The sequence below is a fragment of the Rasamsonia emersonii genome (assembly GCF_000968595.1).
Source record: "Rasamsonia emersonii CBS 393.64 chromosome Unknown ctg1118621760600, whole genome shotgun sequence".
Taxonomy (NCBI): Eukaryota; Fungi; Ascomycota; class Eurotiomycetes; order Eurotiales; family Trichocomaceae; genus Rasamsonia; species Rasamsonia emersonii.
Genome location: NW_013562873.1, coordinates 1 through 21944, shown reverse-complemented (window position 1 = coordinate 21944; position 21944 = coordinate 1). Strand labels below are relative to the sequence as shown.

At 50.3% G+C, this 21944-nt stretch overlaps 7 protein-coding genes across 7 annotated transcripts; 1 reads left to right on the top strand and 6 right to left on the bottom strand.

The window, feature by feature from the left end:
- Positions 1-607: 607 nt before the first annotated feature.
- T310_7856 (uncharacterized protein) lies at positions 608-1508 on the bottom strand (the record flags this gene model as incomplete). Its single annotated transcript, XM_013469362.1, has 4 exons — positions 608-684; positions 744-935; positions 1012-1172; positions 1306-1508. The coding sequence occupies 4 exons, from the start codon at positions 1506-1508 to the stop codon at positions 608-610; spliced, it is 633 nt and encodes a 210-aa protein (XP_013324816.1).
- Positions 1509-1906: 398 nt separating this feature from the next.
- Positions 1907-5887, bottom strand: T310_7855 (ATP-depentend DNA helicase; the record flags this gene model as incomplete). Its single annotated transcript, XM_013469361.1, has 7 exons — positions 1907-1927; positions 2007-2075; positions 2160-2175; positions 2205-2254; positions 2731-5241; positions 5328-5779; positions 5851-5887. The coding sequence occupies 7 exons, from the start codon at positions 5885-5887 to the stop codon at positions 1907-1909; spliced, it is 3156 nt and encodes a 1051-aa protein (XP_013324815.1).
- Positions 5888-7178: 1291 nt separating this feature from the next.
- On the bottom strand, positions 7179-8138 carry T310_7854 (Acetamidase/formamidase family protein; the record flags this gene model as incomplete). The annotated part of the gene is made up of 1 exon (XM_013469360.1): positions 7179-8138. One exon carries the CDS (start codon positions 8136-8138, stop codon positions 7179-7181), a length of 960 nt encoding a protein of 319 aa, XP_013324814.1.
- Positions 8139-12436: 4298 nt separating this feature from the next.
- Positions 12437-13733, bottom strand: T310_7853 (uncharacterized protein; the record flags this gene model as incomplete). The annotated part of the gene is made up of 4 exons (XM_013469359.1): positions 12437-12465; positions 12530-12911; positions 13094-13380; positions 13637-13733. 4 exons carry the CDS (start codon positions 13731-13733, stop codon positions 12437-12439), a joined length of 795 nt encoding a protein of 264 aa, XP_013324813.1.
- Positions 13734-14547: 814 nt separating this feature from the next.
- Positions 14548-15163, bottom strand: T310_7852 (uncharacterized protein; the record flags this gene model as incomplete). The annotated part of the gene is made up of 2 exons (XM_013469358.1): positions 14548-15032; positions 15112-15163. The coding sequence occupies 2 exons, from the start codon at positions 15161-15163 to the stop codon at positions 14548-14550; spliced, it is 537 nt and encodes a 178-aa protein (XP_013324812.1).
- Positions 15164-18668: 3505 nt separating this feature from the next.
- T310_7851 (Protein phosphatase 2C) lies at positions 18669-20384 on the bottom strand (the record flags this gene model as incomplete). Its single annotated transcript, XM_013469357.1, has 7 exons — positions 18669-18845; positions 18928-19014; positions 19319-19617; positions 19673-19775; positions 19827-20121; positions 20176-20285; positions 20337-20384. 7 exons carry the CDS (start codon positions 20382-20384, stop codon positions 18669-18671), a joined length of 1119 nt encoding a protein of 372 aa, XP_013324811.1.
- A 719-nt stretch (positions 20385-21103) lies between these two features.
- T310_7850 (Heme/steroid binding protein) lies at positions 21104-21877 on the top strand (the record flags this gene model as incomplete). The annotated part of the gene is made up of 1 exon (XM_013469356.1): positions 21104-21877. A coding segment is annotated over one exon (774 nt), but the record flags the coding sequence as incomplete, so codon positions are not given.
- Positions 21878-21944: the final 67 nt, after the last annotated feature.

Below are 21944 nucleotides of genomic sequence, written 5' to 3'. Positions count from 1 at the left end.
TGTGTGTGTGTGTGTGTTGTGGCGGGGCTGACTTGTCCTGACAGGATAATAATACCCAATTCAGCCATCCAATCATCCAATCCAACCTGTCCAGGTGTCAGAGTCTCAGCCAAGCCACCACACCAGGAGTATGACAGTACGAGTATGACAATAATGAGGCTAAGCTGTCTCAGTCTCACGTGATATAATGCCTTTGAGTAAGGTATGGAGTAAGCACTCTGTACTACGTCATCCAGGCAGCAGGCAGGCTGCAGCAGGTACCCGGTTTCTTGTGTACCCTTGTTCTGCCCTTGTCCTTGTTCTTGAATTCCTTGAATGAAGAAAATGAATGAATGAAGCCTTACTTATGCCCGTTCCAGACTTTCAATTTATTCCATTATTATCAAATTCGACATTCAACTGAGGAGGGCTCTGAGGGCTCTAAAGGACTGCCCGGTACAGCAAAGCAGTCTGTCCTACTCTTACTTACTAAGTAAATACGATTATTACCCATGTACAGCACCTAGGCACAGTATGTACTGTACATACATACATACTCCGTACATGAGTTAATCGATTTCAACTGAGTGACCATCCCATCCCAAAGGCAAGCACGTCGATCGAACCTTCAGTGATCGGTGTGCCCTGCTCTGGTGGAAACAGCTCCCGGTGAGCCCGAGATAGGCCTACTAGAGACCTTGAAACCTGTTAGAGCTCCTATATAGGAATATACTAGATGTAAAAAAGACAGATATAAAACGTACATCCGTCCTGTGGATCGCTCATAGAATATCTGCTCTGTTTCAGGTTCAAAGAAGACAAAGCCTCGAAGGCGTATGTACCTTCGCAAAAGTGGGGAATTGTCAGTGACATTTCTAGACTGCTTAATTTCATGTTGGATAGTAGTCTTACTCGAGAGTTTGAGTAAGTCTTATCCTGATAAGGCGTCGGTCTCCCTGTGATAGGTCGTCATAGTGGAAGTCGACAACACTCTTCCCGGCAACCTTCGACATGACGATAACACGCAAGTACCCCCCCCAGGGAAGAATGGGCTGGTATTATTAGTTTGCTGGAGCTCATCCTTGTAGAAAAATTTGGGCGTTACCCCCGACCCTTCACAGCTGGTGAGCGCGTTGCATTCATTTTCAAAACGACGTTTTCCCTTGACGAGAATGCAATCCCTGTCGTCCTGGCTGAGTTGACGGAGTAAGAATGGGTCCAACCTGGAAGGAAAAAAAATTCTCAGTTGGTTTGGCTTTTCCTCAGTGGATTCAACACCCAAAAAGTAAAGCTAGAAGAGACAAGAAGACAGACGTATGTACATACTGAAACCGAAGCTTCAGGACGAAAACGTCGCTTTCCGTGTCCACTTTCCTGGACTGAAAGACCGCCCAACGCTCGTTGTACTCATTGCGCTGCTTCTCAGACACGAGCTCCGTAAGTTTGAAGTCATTATTGTTCTGCACCGTAAGAACCTCGCCGATGTATTTCCTTAGCGTGACACCATCTGGGAAGAGGTAAGAATCCATTCAGCCAGCGCCAGTTAAATTTTTTTCTTTCAGGGACAAGAATGTTGGTACGATTGAGATATCAGAGTCTTATGAGAAGTTTTCAGTGTGATGTGAATGGAGATTCTAAAAGTGCAAGTCTGCGAGTGAGTCACTTTTGGAAGAGCCTGTCATGTAATTCAGGCAGAAGCAGGCAGAAGCGAGGTACTGTAGATGTTGTTCCAAAAAGAAGACTCCAACTATATACCTAGGTATCAGCTGGCTAAAACCTCATCTCCTGGATTGCTGAATCGCTGACTGGATTTCGTCGCCCATCAGTCTGGTTCTAAGCATGTCTTCCACTTCTTCACAGGACGTTTCTCTGCATTCCTAGGTAAAGCTTTTCTTTTTTGGCACTACCTATATTTAAGATTCTAAACCTAGATAGAAGCTTCTATTAACTTTAGATATAATTAAAGACATTAAAAAAAGGCAAGAATTAGGTATTACAGGGTAAGTAAAGTTGATCACCCGACTCACTCGGTTCACCCTGTTCCATAAAGCGGCAATGTCAATGTCAATGTCCAGTTTCAGGCAAGAGAGAGGGCGCTAGCTGCTCGTATATATATTTGATTTTTGAATGATATTTCGACCTACCTACCTATCTACCTACATATGTATGTATGTACATACAGTACAGTAGTACATACTGTATACGATTACAGAGTACATACACACCGCATCACCTGACCTGACTGACTTGTGACAAGTCGTCTGGATTCTGTAGACTGATTATGTAATATCCAGTACAGTCCAATGTAATTGTAGACAGAAAAAAAATGAATGGCCTTGATAATATTTCATGGCCAAATAGGAAGAAATCCTGCCATTATCCAACCCAAATGGGCTAAGGTAGTAATAATGTAGGTAGGTACCGTACTGTACCTGACTACTTACTGCATGCGTGGCACCAGTCAACATACCTACTCAACACACTCCGCTACGGCACTATACTCTCTATGTACTACTCTGTACTGCATAAGATGGTTCTTTCTTCTCATTCGGTGGATATGCGCGCATAAATCATCGTTATGGCCAATAATATACACTCTACGGAGTAGAAACTGGGTTATGTTTACGCCCTCTCATTATTATTGCTCGCCTTGCTCGCATTACTCGCCCTGCTCTCCCTGCTCATTCGCTCCGCCCACCCGTCGTGCATGCTCCGCCGGATCCCTAGCGTCTTTCTCACCGTCTGCCGTACCATCGACATCGTCGTCGTGTGGTACGTGGCAGCCGGACGGACGTCGTTGGCGACGCTGCCAGAACTTTTAATCTCACCGCTCGCCGCCCTCGCCGTCTCTGTCGTCGTCTCTGTTTCCGTGGACCCTTCGTCCCTTTTCGTCGAGGCTTCTTTCGGCCCCGACAGCCACGTGTATCGTCGGTTGGGATCGGATCCCTCCAGCACTGGCCGTGGTGGCTTGAATCGCTGTGGCTGGACCCGATGCTCGGTGAGCTCTTCTGGGAGCCGCTGCTGCTGCCGCTGCTGCTGCTGCTGCGCCTGCCGGGGAACCGAGCCTTGCTCGACGCCACTTCCGATTTGCTCGTCTTGCCCTGTTCTGGCTGCCGGAATTGTCGTCGAAAAGAGCGGTCTGGAGCCTTGTGGCTTCCCTCCCGGTTGGCCAAAGAAACTCGATATCGTCCCCTGGGTCAATCCGCCTGTTTTCCGACCTGTCGTCGTCGTCTCTTTGATCGGCTTGTTCTGGCCCGTCGCTTGCGTCGTCGTCGCCAGATGTTGCCTTGCCGTCGAGAACCCTAGCGAGAGGGTGGTGTTTGAGACGGAGAAACTGGCCGCATTGTTCATCGTGTAAGTCGACGATGCGACATACCCACCCCCAAACCGGTTGTCTTCCTGGTCTAGCCTGCGTCGCTTCGCCCAGGGCTCCTGGTCATCGGTCGGTTGCAGCGCCCGGGTGCCGTCCCATCTGGTGGCCGTCCCAGGCGTCTCCTCCCCATCGGCCGTCCACAGGTCATCATACACGCTTGGAAGGCCCTCCATGCCTCGCAACATGTCCTCCTGTGTCGGTCGCGCCCGACGGAGAATGTCGGCGATTCCAAACACTGCCTTGTCATGGAACTGGGGCCCCGTCGGACGGAACCGACTCTCGATGATTTTCTGCGGCAGAAACGAGCTCTGGGTTGTCTCCTCGCCGTTCTTGGAATCCCGGCGTGGAAAGCTGAGATACAGGAGCGCCTGCGCCCTTGTCATGGCCACGTACAACAGACGTCGTTCTTCATCGCTGTCTTCGGCTCGCGAATGCGGGATAATTCCCTCGTAGACAGCCGCAACGAACACGACCGGCCACTCCAACCCTTTGGCCGCATGGATGGTTGAGATGGTGACCTTCTCCTGAGGCTGCTCGCCATCCTCGGGGGTGACCTCCGTGGACAGGGCGACATTGGCCAGAAAACGTGCCAGGGCTTCCTCACCAGGATGCCCCTGTCGTTGCTCAAGGCCCTCGATCTCAGGCAGGCTGTCCTCGTGCTCGGTTATGGCGGAGTTCGAAGCGTCCCCGGCCTGGGCCAAGAGCTCTTCGACGTTGGCCCAGCGACTCTCCTCATCCAGCGGATACGTCGCCGTGAGATATTCCCGGAACGAAAGCTTCTTGATCAGAAATTCCAGTATGATTCGAGGCGCGGAATCATCGGTACTTTCCTGCAACTTCTGCCTTGCACTCTCTATCAAGCCAACAAAAGCGCTCAAGCCCTTGTCCGCAGCCTTGGACAGACTCTTCTTGGTCGACCGGCGACCCTGCGCCACCTCTTTGACAAAGGTCCACAATGGCATGTTGGACTCCTCTGCCCCTGCCGTCAGGATTTTCACCGTCTCGTCACCGATCCTTCGAGATGGCACATTGATGATACGGCTCAGTGCGTCCGTATTTTCCGGGTGGCTCACGACACGGAGATAGTCGAGCAGGAGTTTGATCTCAACTCGGTCGAAGAACCGGAAGCCACCTACCATCCGATATGGGATTCCTTGCTTGCCCAGCTCCGATTCGATCTGGCGAGACAGGGACGCCGACCGGAGGAGCACTGCGAAATCAGACGGTTTGAGGAGATTTCCCGTCAGAGCGATGCATCTCTTGATCTCGGTGACGAGCCATTGGGCTTCCGCAGCCGCCGTAGGTAGCTTTCGTAGGACAGGCATCGTGCCCATGCCGTGCGTAGGATGTAGCTTCTTCGCGGGTCGAGACGTGTCTTGCTCGATGACCTCCTCGGCAGAACTCAGAATCGCCCCCGACGAACGGTAGTTATCTTCCAGCAGCACCACCGCGGTGTCCTTGTACAGCCGTTGCATGCGCTCCAGATTCTTGATCTCCGCCGAGCGGAATCCGTAGATACTCTGGTCCGGGTCTCCGACGATGGTGATGCGTCTGTTCTTGGCCGCAAAGAGGTTCATCAGCTCGAACTGTATCCGATTCGTATCCTGAAACTCGTCCACGAGGACGGCCTGCACGTTCGACACGCAGTGTGGATGCTGTCGGAGGAGATCCACACATCGCAGCAGCAGATCATCGTAGTCGAGCAGGTTCGAATTAGCCAATGCCGACTCGTACTCTCGGTAAACCTGGACAAACTCCTGCTGCTCGACGCTTTTCTTCTGATGTCTCTCCGCCAACTCCTCCCAGCCGATGCCTTGAGCTTTGCAACTCGAAATCCTCGATCGCGCCGTGTTGGGTTGGATATTGACCTTAAGGCGCTTGACGACCCTCTACCATTGACAAACGCAAAAACCTTTTTGTAAGCAAAAGTAATTTTCTTTCCTTTAAAAGAGGGCCTTTCTCAAGTATCCCCTACTTTGATAATGGCCAGACTATCATCGCTGTCTGCGATGCCAAACCCCTTCTTCAGCCCGATCAGATGGCCGTACGCGACGAGATAGCGGCGACAGATGGAATGAAACGTGCCGAGGATGAGCTTCGACTCGAGTTGCTCGCCGATCAGCTTGGCGATGCGCTCGCGCATCTCGCGACTCGCCTTGATGGTGAAGGTGCAGCAGATGACGTCCTGGGGCCGGAAGCCATGGTGCGACAGGAGATAGGCGACGCGCGCCGTCAGCGTCTTCGTCTTGCCGGAGCCGGGGGGAGCGAGGACTTGGAGGATCGAGGCCGGGGAGGTGACGGCGGTGCGCTGAGCAGAATTCAGCCCATCGAGAATGGGGTCCATTGACGCCGGGAGATGTTCGTGGGGAGAGTCAACACGACCGCTCGTTGTATTCCGTGTTGAAGCGGACGTGTTGGCGGGACGCGCTACAACGCGAAGTCATGTGACAGGTATTCGGAGCCAAGCTTGTCCGGAGTAGTCTTTAAGCGGGACATACTCCGGAGTCCGGAGTATCTTTCTAAACGTATGACCATTCCACTACGGAGTATTATTAAGAACATCACAACATTCACTGGTTTCCTAAGCATTAGTTAGAGAAAAACACCTTAGAAGAATAGTTATTTGTCTTTGCTAAAGGTCTTTCCAAAAAGGCTAGCTCAAAATTGTTTTTGTTTAGTACTCGATAGATACAGTATTTTGGACATTAAATGCCATTTCCATTATCATTCCTTGTAGTTATAAGTTTGAACCAGTATTGGAAGGGACAAGGAAAAGAAAAAAACCAGGAAGACAAATAATATAAAACTGATGAAGTCAGCACGCGAAAACATACTTCCAACCAACCCAGCGGTTTGAGAAATCGACCGTCTCTACTCTACAAGCCCGAGCTGAGCTGAGCTGAGCTCTTCCCTAGACCAGAGTCCGCTGCTTTCCCCCTTCCCCTTCTATCCCCCCCTGTCCAATCTGAAACTCCCAATTATTAATAATAAAATAGCTGGGATAAACAATAATAACAACACTCCGTATTCGTATGGACTTCGTCTTCTCGGTATGTACTTACCTACCTACCGATTTAGGTAGGTAATTTGTTCTATCCACTCCGAGGAGCGGGTACAAATTCCCCGTATGGAATAGTAATATCCGTGCCAAGCCTTCTTAAGGCTGAAACAAGCACGTTTCACTACCTCAAGTGGAGGCCTCAGGCTCCAGCCTACCTACCTAAGATTCACGATTTTTTTTTCTTTTTCCCCGGGGAGTAAAATAATACCTATTACTTGGTGGATGGGTTGGAGCTTCTAGGTACCTGCCTAAATAGGAAGGTGGTTAGGAGTCCCACGGTTGCCTACGTATGTACGGAGTACGTATTATTACTTTATACTTTAGGAGTACGTGTTCTTTAAATATAGAATGCACATTATTCATACTCCCTACATACCTAGGCATATGACCTTCCTTGATAGGTAGATGGTCTAATTCTTAGAATTAAGGGTTATTGATTTGTTATTCCACGTCATGGTCATGAAGCACGCATGCCTCGGTGATGTATTATTATAAGTATGATTCATTCTAGTAGTAACTAGTAGTATTAATAATGCAGGATATCAAATAACACTGTCCCAGGTCATGGCGAGCACAAGCAAAGCATCATTGCATACGCAGATTATTGCATCCAAACTCCCTCAGACGTAGAACAGAAGACAAAAGACGAATTAATTTAATTACATCGTAATATGTCAACAAAGCGAAAATTAATATGCCAGTTCTCCCAGTCCCCAGTCGAGATGCGGAATATTATCGTAGAGTCCAGTGCTGGTTTCAAACAGCTCATTCGAAAATGTTCAACGGAATGCTCATGGTGACCGCATGGTTGGGCATATCCACGACCTCTGCCATCTTCAGATCCCCTGCCACACTGGCCAGGATGTATGCTTCACTCCGGGTCAGCCCCTTGGTGGCGACGAGCCATTCGATCATGTGTCGGACCGCCTTCTTGGTGGCCTCCAACAAATCCGAGTCCAGTCCCATCGTCGCATACCGCCCTTTATCCACAACCGGGTAGATGGGCGGTGTTTCGGGAGGAGTCTGTAGATGGGGCGAGGTCACCCAGGGGTGATTCTTGCACACGGTGAGCCGCAGGGTGGCCTTCATGGGCGTCTCGATAGCACTTCCGCACACTTCGCCTTGTCCCTGGGCGGCGTGGCCGTCGCCACAGCTGAACAAGGCCCCGGGAACTTGGACAGGGAGATAGAGCGTCGAGCCCACCGTCAGATCCCGGCAATCGACGTTTCCTCCGGCGTCGGTAGGGGGAATCGTGGAGAATTCGCCGTCAGCAGCGGGCGCCACGCCCATGATCCCCAAGAAGGGTCGCAGCGGAACCCGCACGCCTTTCTTCAGCTCAGCGTAGCCAGACGCGGGGTCGAATTTCCAGATCTTGATATCGGCTTCTGAGAAGTCATCGGCCAGCAGCCCGAACCCTGGGACGACGGCCGTCCAGCCCCAGTCGCCCGTTTCCAGGGCGAGAATCTCGACCTTGAGGGCATCGCCGGGTTCGGCATCCCGAACATAGACGGGCCCGAAGGCCGGGTCAGCCAGCTCGATCTTGAAGGCGTTGAGGGCGGAGACGTCGGAATCCTTGCTGATCTGGCCGTTGCTGCTGTCGATGGTGTCGAAGGTGACGACGTCGCCGGACGAGACGGTCAGGACGGGCGCCTCTTTCTTGGACCATTTCAGGTGCTTGTGGTGGCGGCCGACATGGACCGTCTTGAACTGGTCAGCCAGACTCATGGTCGATGGCGGACACGGGCGTGGGCTGCGGGAGAGGACTGGGAGGGAGCATGGCGTCCGGGCCGTGGCAGGCTCTTGATATAAATATGATGAGCAGATCAGGAGACAGTCTCCGGAATGCTTCAGGATGGATGCTCGAATAATGTCTCTTAAAGGCAGCGACCGGACGGTCACGCTGAGCTCTCCACCGGCCGCCTTTGCAGCTGCCTAATCTGGCTGGAGCCTCGGAGCAGGCTGGCGGCCGGCATTGCGCCTGCCTGATCGGGCTAGCGGCCGACCGCTGGGCTGGGAGCGCGCCTGCCTTTGTTGTGCCGTCGGCCACTGGTAGGTCGTGCCTTCCTGCAACGTCCGGCCTCTCGGTGCCGGATCGCACGCTCAGGCCGTCGCCAAGTTCACTGTTAACCCCAGCCCAGCGGTACGCCTGCTGGCAACCAACTGCTCTTTTGGGCTGCCCGGCCTGTTCCCATTAACTAATAATGGACCTGCGCGCGAAGGGACCTTCCTGTTTCATCTGCTGCCTCGACGGCCTTCTCCTCCGACAGGATTCTTATCCGTACCCGACACTACGCGCTGGGAGTGCAGCACACGGAGTATTCTCGGTCCAGCGCTAAAAAAAAAAACGACTGTCGATCTGGCCAGGGTGTATAGTGGGATCGGCTGGACCTCCATCCTGGTAGTTTGCCTGACTGAGTCGACTGGCAGCTGCACTGGATGCCATCAGCGAGCAATACGGGAAGCGAACTCCATCCTGTCCATAGTTTGGCTGGGCTGAACCTTGGATGCAGAAGGAGCGATCAGGCTAACTGTGATAGGCTGTTGTTATCTTATCGATAGCCGAGGCCATTCGCCAAGGATCGTCTCGAGTCAATTTCTCTTCTCGCCTCTCCACATGGCGCCCGCGACGTTGCAACAGGATGAGAGCCATTTTCGAGGAAATGCCTTGTGGGTTCTTCGCTTGTACGGAGTGCGGAGCAACAAAGGAGACCATATGCAGGGTTCATGCCTTCCTTCAGGGATGAGACGCGTTTCACATTGCTACATGGACTTGTGTCACAGATCCTGATCGAAGATTGCATGACACAACGAAAGAAAATAAATACAGTGTGTGGATTTGAACTGAACATGCTATGCTATTAGGTACATACATCAAATATTGTGTTACATCACCGACGTCAACACCAGAAACATGCAGAATGCTCCCCCACCAGCTATTTCACCGACTGTTCACTCACGGACGAGACATGTACTCCAGAGTATGCTGGTCCCGTACCAATCTTTTCTTGAGAATACTCAGAATGCCCGGATCTTTTGACCTTCCTGAACTGGCTTCGCTTCTGGTGATTGACACTGGGATCCCGGTTGATCTGAAAGTATCAAGTTGACCCGGATTCTTCTGGTAGCAGCTAGTTCTGCTGCATATGGTAGGGCTGTCTGAGACAAGTCGAGCAGACCAACATAAGTCTCAACCTTGGATTCCGGTCAGCCAGGCCAGTGTCGAATTCCTCGCGGCCGAAGGTTGACGGTAACATTCCAGTCTGGTATCAGTGCTCTTCCGTTCTCAACATAAACGGATACAAGAAATTGTTTGAGGACCAAGGAACTCTGAGCGGCAGGGACAGCAGCCTGTGCAGGGAAATCGGAGCGGTAGACTCGTCAACTCGTATTCGTGTCGTCCTTGCCCACGCAGTAGTAGCCGGATGAACTCGCCACCACTTCGGACGCCAGGACTTTCCCTGGTCTCCCTCCTTGACTCCCTCTTATGCCCCCTACATGGCCATTCGTGGGCAGCTCTGCAGAAACCCCATCCACTTATGATCGACCTCAGCGCGAAGGATCCGAGCAGGATCCGTCTGTCAATCTCCCCAATAACTCCCGTAGCGCAGTGATGACTGCTGCACCATGGTCCGCCCTGCTTGAGGAGAGAGATGCCAATGCCCGAGAAATGAAAGCGTACATTTTTGTGATTGATATATTAGACACTGGGATATTGATGCAGATCTAATATATGCAATGTAGAAATCGTACGCGGTGCGGATAAGGTAAAGAGAGAAAAGGGAAATTCTACGGGGATGCTCCCCGAAGAGACATCGTCCAGGTCCTCATCGGTCGAACTGTTGACAATGTGCCGGAAAAAGTGCCGTAAGATAGGCGTGTTTTTCTCTTTCTTCTCTTTCTTTCTTTTTACTCCCAGGCGGTCAGTCATAAATCAACCGCGCCAGAAGTAGATGACCGATTTTTCAAAATCAGTGAGACAGTATTTTCACTTTTTTTTTCCCGCTAATCCCTGTTGTTTCTCTGCTCTGACTTTCCTCATCTGACTCGAATTCCGTACAGTATGATGGTCATCTATCTGAAGAGGCGCTCCATTTCTTCCGCAAGGGATTAATTAATCGACTCATATTCCATCGCTGCTGGTTGGGTGCTCGCGGCGAAGAATCTCTTGTCTTGTCTTTCCTGACAATGACTCGCTCGCGATAAGCAAAAATGAACAGTAAAAGAAAACAATGTAGCGGACTGCTCTCTGACAGCAGACCCTCGCGATCGCGCTCTTCCCGTCTTTGTATGTATGAACTGATCAGCATGACACGAGCCCCTGGTTTTTGTCAGGTGCTCGTGCCTGCGCATGTACTGTACATACTGCTCCTTTTCGAATGGATTGATAGTCCTGCAGGTCTAACCGGCGCTGGACAGTCGGAAAGGGAAGCCCATGAATGAAGGGCACCAGCTAGCAGAAGCTGGCAAGTTGCATCTGAATGTACATAAATTTGTTGACGTGTAACTAGCCCACTAGAGCGTATTAACTTGAATCGGAGACAGTTGACCCTGATATGTATATATTCGCATTGTAATTCGGTTGAGCTAAAAATCCGTGTTGTTGAAAATGGTTTGAACGTTCCAGAAAACTCTCAGAACCTCACACTTCTTGCGTCCTTTTTTTTTTGACGCTGTTCCAACCGGGAGCAATAATAGTCTGCTTGTAAAGCTCGCTCCGTTATTGTCACGCGAGCTGGAGATATTTGGGATCCATCGGCATCTTCTTGAGACTTGTCAACGTAAGGCGCTTGCGAAAGGAAAGAACAATAGTAGCATTGTCATATAGTCGCGGATCAAGTGGCAACCGAGAAATTTATCGGGTTCTCCTAGTTCCTTCAGCGGATATTCGTTATCCAGTTCCTTTTTTTTCCTGATCGCATCGACTTCATCCCTTGTAGACGCAGCGATAATGGCGTCGTCCACGTAGATAATTGCAAATGACTTGTCTGAGGATTAATAGTACCAACATGAAGGTTGACAAGATCCGATTGCAAGGTGTTGTCCACGATTTCTGAATGAATACTTTTCGTATTTGTCTGTCTGGCCACCATTCTCATTCGATTCTGGCGTGAACTAGTTCGTCAGTCTTGGGATGCGTTTTGTGCCAGTGGAGGTTGAGCTTGTTTTTTTTACCTTGACGATTCTGTCTGTACATACAGGTACCTCTCAACCGGGAGCGTGATGAGTGACATTTTGAAAGAAGTTTGAATAATGTCTATTGATGAATATGTGAGGAGAGTTGTGAGTAGAGTGAATTTTGTGAGCAGGAGGAAATCACGCTGTATGTACAGCTGTCTGCAGATCAGACAAACCCGTTCACGAAGCTCCTTGAGTAAGTAGATCGTCAAAGCGACGATCATGCCGTCAAGTCGATTTTTGAGTCCTTGAAAGCCAACAATCGATGACACGAGGGTGCCTTGTGTCGTATTATATACTGGTGTAACATTAAGTCCGGACGTAGCATTCGAAAAATGCCGTCATGCATGTCTCTTTGGTCAATTGTATGCGATTGTACTCGCAAGTGGCGAGTCGTTGCGGATAACTAACTGCCTGCCGTTCTAGAGGCCGTGCAAAAAAAACGTAGACTTCGCCGACTATGAGATCCTCTAGCTTGGGCCGGTAGACTTCCAGTCGATAGCGATTGATTGTTCAAAGCACGAGGTTCACGAGCAAGGTGATTGAATCGAGTGACGGGATCCGCGTGGGTCTTGTCGCGTTTTTCGCGGGGTCGACTTGGGATTGAGGTATTCTGCCTGTGTGGATAATAAGCTGATCGTAAGGGACTTTTGTTGCTATGTGAAAGTCCCTCAGCATTCCAGATACTGCGCTTTCTTGGCGTTGTATGGCGTTATTATTTTGATTGACGCCGGTTGGGTATGATTAGGCAAAGGATAGCCTATTGCTGACAGCTTTATACGTAACGTTTTAAACGTTTGCATGTACTGCAAGTAATCACCATGGAGGATGCTTGTAGATATGTCGCATCAATTCGTCGACAACCTTGACATTGTTCCTAGTAGGTAAATACTAGTAACGTCAGTCCCTACCAGACAGAGACAGTACCGACTGATACTTACCACATTTGCTTCTTAATAACATGTTTCCGAATTGTCGCTCCCTTATGTTAGGTAACATGCATCTCGATACTCTCGCTTCAATAGGAATTGGTCTTGTTCGTACAGAGACTGAAGATGATAGATCTGGCGCTGCAGATTGCGGTGGTGTAGAGGATGATGATGGTACGGTACGAATTGAATGCGGCACGGGTGACAGCATACCTTGCTGCAGTCTCTGTAGGATCCTTGAAACGGCAGCCTGCTTGGCGAGGTCGCGGTCGGTAGACATGAGTGCTCGATCCGCTTCGATCATCCAAGTGACCACGACATTTGTGACCCATACGTCAGGACAACGCTCCGTCAAACACCAACCCATTTGTCCCATACTTGTATGCCGCCTGCCCTGTACAGTTAGGTCTAGGAAAATTCATTGTCAAGCTCACTGACATGCAGCTTGTTCCCATCCCATGTAGATATGGACATGACCACCTGGTGCATCTGCATGATCCGTGCCGAATAAGCATCTTGAAGAGACATTAGACAACTTCTTCTCGTAGTCATTACTCCAATCCATCATGCACATACCTCGCATCGTCTCAGCATTCCGCATCCTTCCGTGACAAAGATGGATGCATCCGGTGTTGAAGGTTCAATGCCATGTTGCATAACTTCCGCTGCTGTCTTGACTTTCCACTGTTCCACCCAATGCTTTGTCGATCTTGGTTGGGCCCAAAGTTGATCACTCCTGGTAGCTCCCTGCAAAAATGTTGGCGACTCTCTTGAATGTGGATGAACGCGACTTTTGCTGAAATTTGACGATATTGACAATATTTGACGAGATTTGAAGCCGTAATAGGGGTTTGAAGCGCTTTCTAGCCTTTCAAAGAGCACCCGTGGCTCAGAACCTGACGGGCATGTCAGCTTGCAACGGCTTGATTCTTCTTTGCATATTTCGCAAGCTCCGGAAGACACTTGCAATTGTCACACTAGCAATGAGGCCCAGACCATTGTTGTTGGATTGAAATCCTCCGGACCTGGGAATGCGTGTAGTTCGAGGAAGCGCCCACCGTATGCAGACAGAATCGACAGTCGTCTAGTCCTCTCCTCAGAGCGATGTAGCTTTCCAACCGATACTGCCGGTCAATCTCCTCCTATGACCGGTGCTTGATGAGCTTGATGAAAGAGCCCTGTATAAACTTGCTTCTGGATCCTCGATGCTGTCCATGTTGGTTTGAACACAGCCCTGTCAGAGTACACCTTCAACCCCTTTCTCCAAACTGTCTTCGTCCAGCTCACGGACGTGAAGCTATGATGATCGTACGGAGCGAGGATTGTCTATGTAGATATCAAGCAGCGCGGGCTGATGCAGGAGGTATTAATACCTCTGCTGAAGTCATACCGGGCCCGTCCACAGCGATGGGCTACCTGCTGTCCTGCAGCAGAACGGGACTTCCTCCTAACAGTCGTCTTCTGGGATTTCGTTAACGAACTTGACTCATCTTTTCATGTAACTTGACAATAGCGACATCGGTATGCGTGGTCCAATCTTATGAAAAACGTAAATCTGCAAGTACACCTGCACATGGACGTGATATCATCGAATCCGAGGCCCCAGTGGACGAGTTCTCTCCTGCTCGGCCATCCACTTACTCTGGATGAACTCCCAGACTGCATTAGCGTGCCATTGGTTCCAGGTCTGGATAATGAATTGCTTGATGCGGTCAATCTCCTTGCTGCTACTTCTGATCTGGTGTGCTGTGTATTGTGTATTGTTCCGTCGATGGTCAAAATTGCTCCACGAAAAAAAAAAGAAGAATAACCGAGATTTCTTAGTCTTGTACTAGAAAAAAAAATTAAGTATGTCACCACCAGTGACTATCCGTTTTATCGCCTCGTATGTCTCATCAGCGTAATCGGTAGGCGTCGGTGAGAGATCGATCTTTTCAACAAGCTTTGTATCCAACTGTTTGATGAGCCACATGGTTACCTTCAAGCGTTGGAAGACTGGTGGCTCTCACTGCAACATTGCAGCGGCAGCGTCATTCTATACCGAGAAGGAGGTATAGACCTCTTCCCAGACAGGAGCGGACCACAATGCAGTCCTGTCCAGGCAGCTGCTCGGCCACCAGGGCTGCCATCCTGGCGGCAATGTCATTGACCACGTCATTCGATGCACTAGCAATAAGCACCTGGTGCCGTTTGCCAGTCTCTCGGTGTGGGTGCATCAGCAGCGGAAGCGCAGTTAAACATGACCAGGTAGTCTTGGCAGCCTCGTTCTCGCGTTGGAAGGCCGTATTGTTCAGCGCATTGGTGAGCTCTTCATAATGCTTCACATCGGCCTCGGTAGGATCGATGAGCGACGCGCGGAGAGAGGGGGGCTGATCCCCGACGTCGTCCATCGTAAGGCGGCCGATAATGAGATCTTCCGACGCGAGATAGCGGGCCGAGTCATACGTCCCTGCCGGACTCTGGATGACAGCCACAGGACCAGGAAGACTTCGCGCAGGGGCCTCGACACAAGCCGCTGTTGGGCGTTCAGATTGAAGCCATCTTGCTCGACAGTGGCAAGATCCTCATAGCTTGGTGTTCTACAGCCTCTCTACCATGGTAATCACCATGATGATCATGTTCATAAAAGACTGAACTGGCGATCATCGCTGGCTTGTCGATTTGGGGTGACACTGAGGTAGGTAGGCCAGGAGCTTGTCGTTATTTGGTCCTTCTGACATGCAGTTTTCCCAAAGTTCTTCTTCAAGGCTAAAGCCACTGGCATCAATCCCATGACTGAGGAGAGGAGATTGAGATTCAGCTCTGTGAATGGCTGGAAGATTCACCCAGACAGCGTGAAAAAGCGGAATGCACCGGTGTTTTCAATCGAAGGGCTGCTTGTTGTGCATTCCATGGATTTGGATTTATGCGCCTAATGTGGATATCGACCTGATCGTCCTCTTCGAGGCCCACCAGGGAGGCCTCTAAGGTAAATCCCATTGACCATGATTCGTGCCTGTACTCTACCAGCACAGAGTCTCCAGTATCGACACCACCGGGCAAGCATACATTGATGCGTCTCACCCCGTCAGTAAGCATGAGAATAAGACTTTGACAGCAGCCTAGGCCGCAAGACGCAGACTCTTGGGGCTCATCAGCCTCAAGAGACGGAGGCGCATGTATCTGTCGTACATGTACCTGGACATGTATGTACATACATACAAATATCTCTCTTCCTCATGATGTCCGTGGATGGAGCAAGTGATCGGCCCGGGCCAGCGTTTCTGGGAGTTGTTCACTTGAACCTCGCTGGAGCCCTGCGCAGTCGTACTTCACTTCTTGTTCCTTTTCTGCGGTTGTGGCTTATTTGGCGCGGTCTTTGGCTCTTCAATCCTCGAAAAGAGCAACTGAGCGTTTTAATACTGTTTTTCCCCCAGTTTGACAAGAGGAAAGGGGATTTCAATACCCAGGAGAACAAGGTGAAAGTCTTTCGTGAGAAACGGGCCTCGGTGGAATCTTTGTAAATGATCCGTGTTTTCCTTGCCCTTTCAGGGGGAAGTCATACGTCCAGAAAGGCTTCTTGGGCCGATTCGTCATGTCGTGAGAATAGCCGCTCTCCACCACAAGATGCTCGGGTTGAAACATCGCGCACATTGCAGAGAAGTGAGATATGGCTGATTTGGCTAATCAGCGCTAGTGGCTGCGGCAAAGGAGACGATGTGCAGCAGGAATGCATTTCGGGTGAAGTGGCCCTGCCGATTCAAGTCGCGATTCTTTGTGTAGATCTGCCATCTGGTTAGCTGATGCCATGCTGCAAGCTCGTCGCCCGGGGGAGGGTTGGTTCTGTACCTGGCCGTAGCAATCGGTGTTCAATGAGCCCTTCTAGAGCCAGCAGCCGGTCACTTCAGGAGGGAGTGGATGAAAAATAATAGGTGGTTTTAGGCTCAGGTTCGCATGTTCATCGTCAAGTCTCTCAAAGTCACACTGGATGCGCTGGATTTGATATTTCTTAAGGGTCTCATCAGTTATCTCACCATCCCACAACAGGGCGATATCTGGCTCATGGACCACCTTCTTCCACAGGGTATTAAGCCTCGACGAGGTGTCTGTCGGGTGGACACATTTGACAATTTCCGCTCTTCCGACTTCTTCCACGTCTGCGACGCTTCTACAACAGCGGGATATCCCTGTTCCCGCACTGTGAAGGCCTTTCGGTAATATGTGTGTTAAGAGGGCATGTGGTAAAAAATTGCTTCGTCTTCCGCGTCTGGGAGACATCAAGCCTCCCTCCTCCAGTAGGGGGCGAGTGAAAGGCGGATCAGTTGGGATATCCGATGTCTCTGGTCTTCTCTGCGTCAGAGATAGAAAATTTGTCGGAGATGGACAGACTGACCTTTCCAGAGAATCTCATCACACAGGTATTCGCTGCGCATTCTGTTCGCTACAGCCAGCTGCAGCCTAGTGTATACACGACCGGAACGGGATTTGACGAACGGGATTTGACGAACGTGATATCAAGGTCATCAACCAAGAAAATGTATATGTACTGAGCAGACACTGACACTGTGAAAGTTAGCGTTGCGAACGGAGTTCCTTGCGAAACGGAGAGAAGGAAGGAAATACTCACAAGAAGCCACTTTCTTTTGAAAAAAAAAAATTGCGAAGTGTTCTAAAGGGCAAGAATTCACCACCCGACCGGCTTCGTCTGAATAATTTGGCTCGATGGAGATAAGAAAGAATCCTGTCAGTTATCCAGGACGCGGTTGCCTGAAGGACCAGAAAAATCCATGCTGGCACTGCGACGACTCATTTTCAGACGGCGCAGCCAAAAAAAAAAATGGGTGAATAGAAAGAAAAAAAGATGAATGTCGCGAAGGCGTGACTGTAAAGGCTGTGCAATACGTTGGTAACCAATTTGCTGGATTTCCTTTGCTTTGGACCTGTATTAGCAGAAGGTAGTAGTTAGTACCAGACAAACACTTGCAGTAATTTATAGCAATGCTTATTACATACTTTGGTGGCTGTTGTGAATTTTGAAGAACCACATGTCCCAGGAAAACACCTTGCAGGCGAACTTAATGAAGGCCGGGGGGCTACTGTATGTCAGTTACAAACTCGCCCTCATCTTCTGGTGATCACTTACGCCAGACGCAATGACTTGGCTGACCCCTTGCACACTACTAATGTGTGCGAGCTCAGTTTGGACCTAATATATCAAGTTAGCAGACTCAGGCACGGACACAGAGAAATACGTTAATCGAAGATAGGAGTACTCACCATAATAGGGTCCAAACGTAGCAGACGGCCGGTTGCACGTCTTTTGCATGTTGGAAGAGCCAAAATATGATAGTAAGGCAAGAGCTTTGTCATGTTGGATATATAACAGAAGGAAGAGCGATTTTTTTTCTCATACAGGGTATGATGGCATAAGCAATGCAATGAGGCTGTGCGAGAGGAAAGGACGCTGGTGAGGGTTGATGGAAGTTCCTATATTATAATAATATATTATAGTATAAGACCGGATAGATAAGATATGTACCAGATTAGGTACGTATAGATGGGTCGGGTATATATACTGAAGAAAAGACGAAGGATGGGAGAAGGAAAAGGGATAGGAGAAGGAAGAGAGGAAGAGAGGGAGAGAGGGGAAAGGAGGCTTTTATACCTAGCAGAGACAGCCTCGCTTAATTCCCTTCCTTCATTCACTGACTCATAGACTTTCTCCTTTGGTATTCACTGGCTAGCTGCTGGCCGGGTGGCTGATAACAGGAATTTCCCTCTCCGTATCAATCTTCACTTCACCATGTCGGGCTCCTAGCAGGGATCATTCACCTCCCGGGGCGATTACTGGCTTGGTGCAGTCACTTTCCGATACCAAAGTAGGTAACCGACATAGATTTCCCAGACTGAGTACCAATATAGGTATGGTAGGAGTCGGAGATTTCCTTCCCACTGGAGGGTTACCTACAAATCAGCCGGGGGATGCCGGGCAGATACTTTGTACTGTCTACAGATGTAGCGGTTTGTCATTAAATCTTCTCGCTAAAGGAATGGTACTTATTCCCTCTTTGAAAATCTCCTACACTACGGGGTTACAGGGGTGTACAGTACAGTACGTATGCAAGTTCCCGTTTCCTTTTTTTTCTCCGTCCGTTTCACTCTCAGTCCAAGTCTAATTATGCATACGGAGTATGGTGTATGGACTAGATTCATGGCTGTAGGGTGCGGGAATGGACAGCTTGATCCCGTTTGCAAAGGTGTCTGCCATAGGCCATTCGTTTACTAGGCTGTGAGCAGGGAGATATGTCAGGATAGATTCATAGCATAGTTCTGCATTAAACTGCAGATACTGTAATTTAAAGTACATATCTGTCCGCTAATGGATTGAATGTAGACGCAGCATTTACAAGATGCCAGCGTATCCGACAGACCTTGCCTCCGGCCCTAAGCCCTAGGTCTTGAAACTGCCTGATTATCGGCCTGGCACACAAGTAAACGACGACGACTGCTTTCTCGGTCTTGACGATATATATCATCTCTAACGAACTAAGTTATAACATGGTCAATTTTGTGCAGTAGTCTTCCTCCAGGTTCTCTTAAAGATTGATGTACGCTTATAAACTCATGCAATTTGTCTATGTCTATCTATCTGGATGTACTGTATATCTACGCTGAATCAACTTTTGATTTACGGTAACCAACTCCTCCACCTCTCAAGACGGGAACATTTCCGATGGAAATCCCCTATGAATTGATCCCATCAAAAAACCCCAGCACGCAGGTGCTATTATCGCTTCCCGGTCTACCAGCCGTCAGACTGACGACCTGCTTCGCGATATCGGTCGCTCGCTGCCCCCGCATAAACTCCTTCATGACATGCTCCATCAGCATCTTCTCGTCGGTGATGTCGGACACGCCGTCGGTGCAGCACAGCAGCACGTAGCGGCTGTCGCGGTCGAGCTGCACCCTCCGCAGATGCGGCTCGTTGGTGAGAAAGTTGCCGCGGGCTTCGGGGGCGGCCGCGCTCGCTCGTTTGCTTTTCGTGCTGCCGTCGATGTCGAGCGTGTTGACGGGGTTTTTGTATTGCAGGTCGCCCAGGGCGCGGGACATGTTCAGCGTGCCTTTATAGCGATTAGCCGGGGTGCGTTCATCTTGTGTCATATGCTGCCTCCTTACCAACTCGCGGAGTCCCGCTGGAGTTGTGGACAGCCCCTCCAGCTTTTTCGATACGACGCTTTTCCGAGGCAGTGCCCGGTTTGTGTGCCTTTGTCAGACGTTCCTACACGACCAGTCAGATTCGCATTGTCTTCGACAATGAATGAGTGCTCACCATGTTGAATAAGGTCTCCGTCGCAGGATCCCGCTGCGCAAACATAATATGGGAGTCGCCAACATTTCCAACTACCAGAACGCCCTTGGTCAGGTTGACAATGCACACAGCAACCGTCGACCCGGAGACGATGGGCTCAGTGTCATTTGACATGACGTTCTCCAGCAGGATGGCGTCTTCGTCTTCAAAGGCTTTGGCGATGGCCGTCTCGTAATCGCCATCCTCGAATTCAGGACGGCTGGAGAGGAGATTCGGCAGATGGCGTCTGACGTGTTCGGACACCATATCAGATCCACTATACGTTACGTGAGAAGATATAGATTTATATCAGACGAGTGTGGATCCTCACTGGCCATCATAGACACCAAACAGGGCAATCTTGTCCGTCGTCTTGGCCGGGAACTGGTCGGGGAAGAGCAGCACATAGCGATCCTCCTGGGTGAGTCGTCCTCCTTGAGCCTAATATTGATGAGCGTCCTGTCTTATCTCTAAAGATTAGAGGCATCTTACCGTGCCGGCGCCGGCGTCGAAGAGGAGGACGGTATCAGCAGCAGCCATGATCGTTGTACGCAACATTTGGCATCATATCACAGAGACAGGTATTCCAACATGCAGGTCACGCATGAAAGTTGGTTCTAGCCATGGCCGCAAACGCAGTTTCGCTCTGGCAAATGCAGACCGTGGCGGGTGATGGGGACTGACATCATAAGCTGACAGATGAACTCAGGACCGGACTCGAATTCCGGCAGGAACCATTATCAGCCAATAAACAGAACAGCAACTAAGAAGCAACTAAATTAGTATGTTGGAGCTGTATCTTGAATGACAGTTCTCTCACGAGTGTTCGAGATAATTTTCTGTATCACTACACGAGAGGATCGAAAAAAGGTCATATCGTCCCATATAATTGTCAGTGTGAAGATGGAAAATTAGTGCTAAAGAAACCTAGTGATTAATCATATTTAAATTTTCTATCCTTAACTTGGTTTTATTAGTATATTTAGTATCAAACTAGCCCATAATATACAAAAAAAATCAATATCCAAAACAATTATATTTTTGTCAAGGTGTATAGATCTGATTACGTCAGCAGATCTCGCACGCGCCAATCTCCGCCATGACTTGAACTAATATTAGAACTCCCCGCGATTGTCTGATCTCAAAACACGATAACGTCCAGCCTGCTGCATCGACAGCCCGTCTGCCTGGGCTGGGTGGTGAGTCTTGGAGCCGTCGTTGTCGCTGGAGGTTTTCTGCTCTACTGGCATCCACTCAGCATGTGGAACTTCAGTCTTTTCTCTCGATCGCAGCCCAAGGCAGCCGAAGAATCCCCCGTTTTTCCGTCGGAAAAGGACGCTCAGGATGGATCGATACCTCCGGCTGATGCTGAACCTATCGAGAAAGAAAGCAGCGACAGCGAGTCCCAGACGACTCCAAAGGCATCTGCGACGGCTGCACCTGCAGATCCGATACCGGCGCTGAACTTGGATGGCGATAACACAAAGGAAAAGTCGGACGAGCGGTCAGCTTCAAATGGGCCTGCAAAGGAGCAGGAGCAGGAGCAGCAGGAGCCTTTGAATTCCACGTCTGCGTCTCCATCTGCAACGTCGAACAGCTCCTCCGTCATGGCTCCTCCCCCGCCTCGACTACCGCAGCAGCAGCAGCAACCAAAACCCACATCCTCGCAAACCAGTGCAGGCCAGTTTCTCGTCCCTCCCAAACTGAAGTCATCCACTCCTCTCCGCCCACCGCCCTCTGCGGCCTCGTCCCTCCGCGTTCCCCCATCGAGCCGTCCCACCAGCAGTACCCTTGCGCCCGCTCAGCGCAACTCCTCGCGAAAAGTCGTTCTCGAACCGGGGCACTCGCCTCTGGACTGGGCCGCGCTGACGTCGAATCCGAACAACAACCTGCGGGGCGCCAATCTGCCGCCGCATTACATCCGGGTGACGCCGTCGATGCTGAAGGCGCACAAGTGGGCGGAAGGGTGTCGACGCATGGACGTCGTACAAGGGGAAGGTGTACAACATCACGCCGTATATACCGTTTCATCCGGGTGGGAAGGGCGAGATCATGGCGGGGTGCGGGCAAGGACTCGGGGAAGCTCTTCATGGAGGTGCA